The sequence below is a fragment of the Malania oleifera genome, chromosome 11, assembly GCF_029873635.1.
Source record: "Malania oleifera isolate guangnan ecotype guangnan chromosome 11, ASM2987363v1, whole genome shotgun sequence".
NCBI classification, from domain to species: Eukaryota; Viridiplantae; Streptophyta; class Magnoliopsida; order Santalales; family Ximeniaceae; genus Malania; species Malania oleifera.
Window position 1 is genome coordinate 47,687,529 of NC_080427.1, and position 10,891 is coordinate 47,698,419.

At 34.1% G+C, this 10,891-nt stretch overlaps 1 protein-coding gene across 1 annotated transcript; it reads right to left on the reverse strand.

The window, feature by feature from the left end:
* Positions 1–521: 521 nt before the first annotated feature.
* On the reverse strand, positions 522–5,309 carry LOC131168265 (uncharacterized protein At4g15970-like). The gene is made up of 3 exons (XM_058127568.1): positions 4,962–5,309; positions 1,187–1,510; positions 522–1,108 (listed from the first exon to the last, which is right to left on the reverse strand). Exons 1-3 carry the CDS (start codon positions 5,136–5,138, stop codon positions 638–640), a joined length of 972 nt encoding a protein of 323 aa, XP_057983551.1. The 5' UTR covers positions 5,139–5,309; the 3' UTR covers positions 522–637.
* Between the last annotated feature and the right edge of the window lie 5,582 nt (positions 5,310–10,891).

A 10,891-nucleotide genomic window follows, 5' to 3' on the forward strand; every position in this document is an offset into this window, starting at 1 on the left:
TTCAGCTGTATTGTGGCAATGTTGGAGATGAATCCAGTTGCCTGTGTCTGTGCCCTCAATTGTTTAAAGGAGAAATAAGGAGAGTATCCCTTTTCATCCTGCAAGTTACTTTTTCGACGACTCTTATGATATAAGGATGAGTTTTACCATTGAAATCACTTGATAAATTATGTTATAACGCTTATAATATAAGGTTGTTTCAAGAAATTGTTTGAAATTTCAATCACAATGATGCTAGATATAAGAGAGAGAGAGAGAGAGAGAGAGAGAGAGAGAGAGAGAGAGAGAGAGAGAGAGAGCAAATAAAAGGGAGAAAGCATTTAAATTTGAGTTGTGAAGTTGTTATGCCATGATGGCCTTGGATATGATGTGACTATTTGACATTGCAAAATTTCCAGTTAGACATACTTAACAATGATGCACAGCAGTGTCTTTGTTGGGTTCTGTTTTTTTGTTTTTGTTTTTTTCCTATTCTTGTTTGTTAATAAAATAGAGGATTGTTAAGGGGAAAGAACAAAAACTGAAGGAAGAAAAAAAACGAAAATAAAAGAAAAACAAGAAAAAATCAAAAAACCAATTGCCCATTATTACACTGAAAGGAGCTTAGGTGCTGGATACCCCAAAACAAACTTCTTTGCTACTTGCATTTGCTTGGAGCTCTCCAAGAAGAAAGTGAACCATGTGCTGTGAAGTTCCTCCAGTCATCAAGAACAAGCCTGAGGTCGTGGACCTTCTCTTCTGTGCTGCCACAGCAGCCACCATGCACTGTGTGCACCATGCTAAAATTCGCGTTTGGCAGGCACAAGCTGATGAAATAAGCTGCATCAACATATTGGATACGTGCTTCAATGATTTTGGAGCTCCGATCACCTTTGATCATCTCAAAGACGGATATATCATTGTGGTGAGGATGCAGAATCCCTGCAGCCAAGTCCCAGTATGTGAAGAACTGGATCGATATTTCGTTTGATCTCACATAAAACAATCCCCCATTTGCCCTGTTTCTACTGCTCAGAGGATGCCCGGTGTAGACATCACTTGCCATTGAAAGTTCTCTCCCAGCATCAAAATGAGGTATAGGAGTTCTCAACCACATCACATCTAGATCCTGCAGCCAAAATTGTAATGCATAAAGACCAAAATGATCTAACGTTTATTATCTGTGTCTCAGGATTGCAGACCTTACCGAATATACAAAATTGTAGCCCAGTTTGAGTATGTGGGTTAAGAAGAGGGTCCTCCTTAGTTTTGGCTTCAAGTTGAGGGGTGAGAGGTCAAAGCAGAACAAGTGTTTGGAGCTGCAGTGTTGAAAGGCTTGGTCATCTGTGGTGAGGATGAGTAGGTGATTCAACAAGCGTTTGGTACCTTGGCCGATTTGGAAGCTCTCTAGGAAGAGGTCAAGGACACAGCCTGGGGCTGCCCATGTGCTGTTCAGCAAGGTTAGTATGACCATTCTATCTTGCATGGCTGCTGTCTTTAACATTTTGCTCAACTTTCTGCTTGCTACTTCCTGAGCAACAAAACCACAGAACAGTCATTAGCTTCAATGGAAAAAGGTTTCCTTTTTCTTTTTCGTTGGTTGAAATGGAAAATGTTTCCCTTTTCTTGGTTGAAATGGAAAATGTTTTGATGAAGCAACCTGGATTTAGCAGACAACTGCAGTGACTCATTTCACCAGTGAGGGGTTTGGGTTTGATTTAAACTACTTTGGAATAACTTGAGATTGCTTAGGGCTCCTTCAAAAATGCCATTGGCTATAGCAAGAGATGCTCTCTTTTTCATGACAATTGGCACCGAAAAGGCCCTTGGTGGTAGCTTATGGGGATAATTTAAACAGAGACTTGAGTCTCTCTCTTAACCACATTTAAAACTCAAAAAATCTTTTAGGGTAAGAAAGGGAAAATAAGGAGTTCACTTTCTTATGTTTGATTATTGTTAAAGCTTGATATACATTGTTGGTCCACAACTTCATAGCTTAACCTTTTAGGTAAAGTGGTAATATAATATTTATCAAGGAAAGTGAAAAAAAAAATAAAAAAATACTAAGTATACAAAGTGATTGCATCAATATTTGATTTTACAGATCATTAAAGTTTGATTTTTTCAATTTTTATCATTTTAGAACAAATTGTTCTTTTTTCTTTTCCTTTCCTTTTCTCAAGCAAATATAGTGAAAAATAATTTTTTTTTTTTTTCAAGAAAAAATCTTGATCCGAACGAACTTGTAATGATTGCTAATAATTCAGGAGACTTCACAGTGGATCCTGCTTGGGATAAGGTTAAAAGAAATTATTGTTCCTTGGTATAAGACTTACCTGGTTTAGGGAGTGAATACCATAGTATGCTCTTTGTAACTTGGCTGGCTGTTTGAACAGACTGGATGCATGAGTGTTAAAGCTTTGTTGGTCTACAACTTTATAGTTTAAATTTTTAGGTAAAATAGTATTCTAACATGGTATCAGAGTTATCCTCGGTTCTAGTTTTCTTGTCCGCGCTTATTATGTGGTGTTTAAAAAATTATTGGGTTCCTTATCATGAGTGTTATTTATCACGTGCTTATCTCTTTACGTGCTGTCAGGCTGCACGTGTGAGAGGAGTGTGAAAGCTTGAACTTTTAGGTAAAGTAATATTCTAACAATTAGAAAGAGCAGCAAAATGGTTGTGAACTAATTTTGCTCTATGCAGATTTTTGAGTAGAGAATTGACTACTGAGAGCAGATATTCTTTGCCTGATCATATTTAGGGTGCTTGCTCTTTCTTTGTTTGCTGTGGAGATTAGAAGTTTAGCTACTTTGGATAATAGTGCTACATTAGTTATTAGGAAGTTGGCTTGGGAAACGAGCATTTATATTGCGTTTGAGAGTATGAATTTCGGATTTTGAATTTGAATTTGAATGAGTTTACACAAAATTCGACACAATTTATATTATATTTATTCAAATTTACATAAATTTAAATTTAAGGTCTCTCCTAAACATAAGGTTACATAATTTGAAAGGGAAGAAATGCAAAAAAATTTGAACTCAACTCGCAGTTCTAATCACATTCTAAAGAAAATAATTGATGATGTTAAGGGTTGTATTAGGGTTCTAGGAGATTTTCTAAAATGGTTTTGGCATGGTGCTGTTTGGTTGTACTTACGTTTCTATTCTGGTTTGTTGTTAATATTATGTCTCTTACTTTTTCCAAAAAGTAAAAAAGTTGAGATTGATTCATGTTTGTATATGCATATTCAAGTTTGACTTGATAATTGTCAAGAAACTTGACCATAGATTGGTACGAACTTGAATTACTAATCGAGTGAGATTAAGTTAAAATCTCAAGCTCAATTTCAAGTCTTACGTAGTCCAAGCTTATGTAATTCAATCTTCATAATTTCAAGCAAGTTTGCCTTGATAAGAACTTAAGCTATTAATTTGCGAGTCCTATTAAGGTTAGCTCTACTCGAAACTTGGGAAAAAATGGAGGTGAAAAACTATTTATCTGATTGATTGCACTACTTTTTTATCTTTAAAAATGAGAAATATTCCCAGAGAGAGAGAGAGAGATAGAGGGTGAATTTACCCAAAGTCCTAGTGGCTTGACATAACTTATTTTAAGGCAAACTAAATCTAAATGTGCTTTGAGCTAACTTTGAATTTTCTACATTCATAGTCAAAAGAACGACATCTTATTAACTTGATTTAGTTGATAAAATTAATGAAAAAATCGTTACAGTTTTGTTTGAATCAAGAATTTTATGAGATAAAAGAAAAAAAAGAAAAGAAAAGAAACTAAATTTCATTGTATTTTCTCCTTATTATGTAAATTACTTTTTAAATATATATATATACATATTATAAAAAAGCAGGCGTTAATAACATGTAAAATAGAAATTATTTATTAATATTTATGTATCTTATTTATTTTCCTTTTCATTCTCCTTGATATCCAACTCCGGAGAAAAAATGAATTTTATCGAATAACGACAACTTTTGACTCTTTTATTCTCCCTAAATACCTATCCGTCCTTCTTTTACTAAAGGCACATGGGAATAATCCGGAAAAAAAATGGAGTAAATTTTGGTCTTTTTCTACCATGAATTCTTTATATCTTTTTCTTTTCTCGAAATCATGTGCCTTGAAAGGCTCCCTTAAGAGGGAATTGGTTAAAACATTCAAAGCAACAATTAGGAAAAAGGAGGAAATGCCTAAATTGTTCTTGTCTTCTATTGCGCCACAAAGGAACGTAAATCCCGCTATTAATCTAATTTCATTAATCATCTCTTTGAAAAAGTTAAACCGAAACAAGTCGATTGGTATGAAATGTGGATTGAGAATTCTTGATATCCACATTTTGTTTATCCCGAAAATTATACGTGATAACTATTTGAGATTTCTTAAGAATTAATTCTATTCACAAAATATTCTCATCCATTTTTGGTGATCCAAATTTGTATGAAGAAAATGTTATGTTATTCTTTGGACCAAATGCAGGTAGGTATATTAATCATAATGCCATCCACAATCACAAGTTATATAATAATCATTAGCAAATCCAAAATGTCCTAAAGGCTAGAAAAAAAAAAATCCCAAAGCAAGAATTCCCAATTTGGATAAAAAAACTACTAAGCAATAGTACAATTTCTCCCCAAACAAACAAAAAATTTGAAAATATTAACAAAATTACTCTGAAATTTTGCAATTTGGACAGTAAACTTTTTTCTAAAATAAGATGCAGGGAAATTTTTTACCTAAAACAATGTGGTAAAAATGAAAGCATATAAATTGAAAATTTTTAAAAACCAGAGTGCTAGAAAACAGAAAATTAAGGGGAGAAAATGCAGAACAGAGGAACTCAAAACAAGGAAAACTTATGATATCTATATATATATATATATATTGATTGATTTCATATATAAAATCTCAAGTGAAGGAAAATTGAAAAGCAGATAACAATCAGAGGGAAGAAAATTTCTTACGGACTGAGTATGCTGCAGAAGCCATGGTTTGTCTCTGTTGCTCCCCTGAATTGGATTAATAATGCAAGAGAAGTATAAAAGCACTAAAGCTGCAAGTGTCGTGGTCAAAAGGATTACAAGAAGCTTTGCTTTCCCTCCTGCTTCCATTGCTCTGTGCTCATATTTGTGCTTCTGCATGTTATATTTTCTCACTCTCAGACAAAAAAGAAAAGAAAAGAAAAGAAAAGAAAATGTAGTTTTTCAGGAGGAAGAACAGAGAATGAAAAGAAAAGGTAGGTTTCTTCTATTTTCTTCCTCTCTGTTTTCTTAGAAAGCTGGAATTAGGTGAAAAAATGAAGACATTTCAATCTTTTCTCTGTAACTCCCATGATCAAAACACCCATTTGTTTTACTTCTCTCCAATTTGGAAAGAAATTCAAGCCCAAATTTTCATCTTTCTTTCTTCTTTTGGGTTTTCCCCTTATTATCTCTTTTTTCTTCTCCAGTATTCATATTATATATATATATATAGTGCAGAGTATGTATTAAATATCATTAAAATATTTTATAATAAAGTATAGAATAAATACCTTTTATGGTTTAATTATTAAAAATCACACTAATTAGATTTTTTTTATAAGTGTCATGTGATATAAGTAGACATTATTTATGTTTAGCTATTGTTTGCATTCCTAAGTTTTGAGAGTCTATCATATGGTATTAGTAAGAAATATATTTTGAGAAAAAAATTCTTGTTGCTCAAATATTTACTATAAACTTTTCTTAGTTCAATTTATTTTTTTTTTTTTTGAAAAAAAATAGTATGCTAATGCTACAATAAATATATGTACCACTTGAGAGTATAGATTTCAGAGTTTGAACTTGTATAGATTTGAAAGAAATTTAATATAATTTTATATTATATTTTGTTCAAATCCACGCAAATTTAATTCCAAAATTTGAATTCCATAGTCGCAGACAATGAGCCTTTATTCTCACTAGGTCGGGTTGAGTACATGAATCTTTTATTAGGCCCATCCTCATTGTCCCATTCCGTGTTTTTTTTTTGGAATATCGCCGGGTGTCCACGTGCGTTTTATGCTCCGTGACTAATCCCATGCCCTGTGGAGCTGGCTTCACAACACTACACAGAGAGAAAATTCAGGAGCCCAGGGGAACAGTCCGTGTTATTTTAGTTACACCTTTACTTTAACGTCCTAGAAAATGATATACTTGAGAATGTAAAAAATAATAATAATAATTAAAAAAATAAATAATATAATATGATAATATTTTAATATATTATAATTTTAGGGGATGGACTGAGTAACTGCTAACTACGCCGATATGGACTATTATCAAAGAGAGGTAGTATTCAAACCTCAAGGAGGACAGTAGTATAGATTTGTGAGGTTATGTGTGCACACCCTACCACAATTGTTACCCGCCATTCAGGCGAGTGGGTTGTTGCTAGAGGGTTGTCAGGGATATTTGGATTGTGTGAAGGACGTATTAGAAGGGCGTTGAGATTAGAGGATATCTCGGTGGTGAGGAATTTTCCTGATGTATTTTTCGAGGATTTGTCGGGACTACCTCCTGAATGTGAGGTAAAATTTTCTATTGATCTAATTTCAGGGACAACGCCGAATTCTAAAATGTTGTATAGAATGACACCGACAGAACTAAAAGAGTTAAAGGAATAATTATAAGAATTATTAGATAAGGGGTCTATCAGGTCCAACGTGTCACCCTGGGGAGCATCGGTATCGGTTGTGAAAAGGGAAAATGGGTCGATGAGAATGTGCATCGGCTACATATTTTCATATTTCCATAAGTCGGCCAAAATAGTGGGGACAGTTTAATCCTAAATTAAGATAACCATAAGAATGTAAGATACTAAGTGAGTAACAATTGGACTCCTATGTTTTGTGAAAATTTTTAATTCCCTGGGAAGTGATGTTATCATAATCTGGAAACAAGCATGAGAATAAGATGTCATGGACATCACATTGCCAAGTATTCCTGTAACGACCTAATTTTACATGCCATTTTTTTTTTTTTTATATTAACTATAGATTTCTCTACTATGATACCTTCTAATAAAACCAAGCCATCATCACGGACCAGATAGGAACCGTGGAATCTGGAACCCAATAAACTACCTAAGCAGCGGTAAGCAGAATACATACATGTAACGTCCCTCAATAAAATGCAAAATAATAAATAAAATGGTCGACCTGAACCCGTGGGTAACGGGGACACCTGTCATACATAGTAGAAAACCTAGCAGTAGTAAACATAATAATCCATACATCCATCCATAAAACATAATACCAGAGCTTTCTATTAACATTAATATACTGTACTTCTGAACATATCCATATACATCAAAATATCTCTAGGGTCACACAAAATAACTCTAACCCTAGTACAAAATCTTACCCTTCTCACGGGTAATCTCACTAACTCAATGGCGGCCTTGACCCGCCGATCTCTCTGGGGCTCCTGAAAAATTTAATAATGTTGGGGGTGAGACACTTCTCAGTAAGGGAAAGTAAACTAAATACAGCTGTGTCGCAATATGAATATTTAAAGTGCTTATACATATACAGTACATTTCATAACTCTGGAAATAATCATAATATCATGTTGGATAATCTTGTATTTTCATATTCGTTAATAAATCATAACATACATAACCATCTTTTATAACTCGTAATACTGAAAATATACCCACGATGAATAGCTAGCTGGTGTCATGTATTACCCCCCATGACGGGTTGTGCAGCCCGAAGGCGGGACTCGACAATGGTTGGCCAACCACTGCCAAATCAAATATGTTTGTAAGTACGATGGACCTGCCACACCCTAGTCCGGACTGCCAGGTGGACGTCCACACTCTACTGAAAACTACATCGACTATCCATCTCCCATCCCCTCGTGGAATGGTTAGCACTAATACGACCTCGTGCCAAATCTGATCTACCCATAGCTATGGTACCGAGCTCCTAGTCTGAACTAAACTAACATCCTGGTTGCAATAACATATAATACATGAACCTACGTAACATCAACACGGCCTCGTGCCGAAAACATAGATACGGCCTCGCTCCGAAATCATACGTATGACCTCGTGCCAAAATCATAGTAAATGTATATATATGACCTCGCGCCAATAACATAAATACGGCCTCATGCCGATAATATAATAAATACTACCTCACGCCGATAGCATAATAAACACGGCCTCGCGCCGATAACATCAATAAATATGGCATCGCGCCGATAACATCAATACGGCCTCATGCCGAATCGTTTCAGGTATTTACATTAAAAAAAATAACTCTTTTATCATATATTCGTCAAACTCAATATAGCATAACTCGTCTTTCCAAAATACCTGAAAATGCGTTTTACACGTAAAAGCATACATATCATATCTCATTTCACGTAAAATAATATTCATGCCACACATGCTCTGTTAAAAGTCATACTTCATATTCTAAAATCGTGCTTTTCTATCGTCTCATACATACATATACGTTTCATCATAATAGCAGTATTTCCCAAACGTACATTTCATCTATAATATACAAGTATATCATATGCTTTTCTGAAAATAAATTTACTCATAATCAATAATAATTTGCATGGAAAATAACTGTTTTAGTTTACTCCCTTACCTAACTACTGAGAAAGCCCCCTAAAATCTTAGCCTGACCCCGTAGGATTTCCTACTCAATATCCTGAAACTCAAAACTCCCAATATTAATCATTAGTATTTTCATGCGTACGTCAATTTCTATAACTACCATAAAGTCTAATTTGGCTTAAAAAGCCTTACCTCAACTTTGGGATGATTTCCAACTTCATTTTCCCGACAATTCGCTCCACTAAACTTGCAAGGAACTTCGCCAGGAGCATCGTGATAGCCTCAGATCTTCGATCCGGCGTAAAACCAACCCAAAATCGAAGAGAGAGAGTGAGAGAGCCGAAGGGGAGAGAGAGGGATTCTAAAAAAATGAGATTTTTTTCCCGGATTTCCATATTTATAAAGTAGAGGATTTCGTCAACGAGCGTGACCTTCGTCGACGAGTCCTTCACAAATTTCATCAACAAGACCCTATATTCGTCGACAAAATTCAGGCTGCCTCAGAACTCCTCTCGGTATTTTCTCGTCGACGAAGCCCTGTGTTCGTTGACGAAATCTTTAAAGCCTTCGTCAACGAAACCCTGTGTTCGTCAACGAAGCTTGGCAGCTTACCTTCTTTTCCCTTTTTCAAATTTTCCTTTCTTTATTATTTAAATTTCATTTAAAAATTCGGGTCATTATAATACAACCATATCTATATATACAATACCAAAGTGTCAGAATTTTTCCCAAAATATACATACATAACCGTTCTCAAAATATCCTCATCTGAACTAGGGACTACTAAAAAATGACTTCCCAAAAACACTCACCCTACAAATAGGACAGTACTGTAGTCCCCTCTATCTACAAGTTTGATCTGCTTGTCTAACTGGATCACCTGAAAAATATTAAATCACTGGGATGAGACAACGCTTAGTAAAATGAAATATGTTATTGCTAGTGTGTGGCAGGTGAGTTTACATATTTGTAAAATCTGATTTAGAAATACCATAAATAACTAAATCTAAGAGAACACGTATATAGTTCATACCTTCGTTACTTAACATAAACTATTTTTCTGAATTTTTTATTCATAATACTTCTAATATTCATAGGTTTGTTTATGGATTCTATAAATCTGGATATAAATATAATAACTAAGAAAATTTCCCTGAATGGATAACTGAAAGTCATGATTTAACCCCTCATAACAGGGTTATGCGGCGCAAGGGCGGGACCTATCACTGGCTGGCCGACCAGGATAAGTCATATGAATTCCGAAAGTCAGATTGACCTCCTCAACCCTAACTAACGGGGAGCCTGAATATTGTTAAATATTATTTTTTTGAGGTTTATTTGAAAATTTGGATTTTGAATATTGTTTAGGGGATTTTTTTTATTATCGAAGTTATTTATTTATTTATTTTCTCTCAATTATGTTTACTGGTAGATTTAATTAGTGCTTCGAGTTATTTAATTAATTAAGTTAAGTCCGTGTTGGTTCTAAAAAAAAAAAGGAATAAAATCCAAAAAGAAAAAAATTGTTTTTGTTTTTAGAAAATTAAATTAGTTGTCCTTTTTAAAATTTAATCTTTGTTGAAGCTCGATTTAGTTTAGGGTTAGCCTTATTAAAGTCTTCATTTTTATCGTGTTCAGTTATTGTTTAAGTTGTTAAAGCGTTAAATTTTTGTTGAGTTCGTGTTTGCCTTTAAATTTTGATTTTGATTCGAGTTCTTGATTTTGTTAAAGGTTCAGTATTTATCGTTCGCGGTTGTGTTTGATTGAGTTTCCATTATTGCGTGTTTTAATTACGTGTTAAAGTTACCGTCTTTTCTATTCCGTAGTTTAATGCGTGTTTCGATGTCTACCTGATTAGACGTAGGATTTCTGTCCTTGTTATTTAATTCAGTGCATGCTAGGATTAGGGTTTAATTTGGATGTTCGTTTAATTTGTCCAAAGAAATCTCAACAATCTTGAAAATCCCGAATCTGAACTGAATTTAGTAATTTTTTTAATTTCGATTGGAAAAACAAAAAATTTGAGATTAAATCGCATTCCCTGAGGAGACGATCTAATCCTTAGGCTGAATATTACACGATAGAACTCCTATACTTGGGATAACTTCCGAACTGCTCATTTTTCGAGTGAGTCAAGTTTTTGGTGCCGTTGCCGAGGAGTGCCAGTTTTATTTCAAATTTTGTGTTTTTCCAATTATTTTTTATTTTTCATTAAATCAAAAATAATAATAAAAAAAAAAAAAATTTTGATCATGTTTGTTTGTTGCTGTGTTAGTAGATTCCTGCTACTTGCATTGAT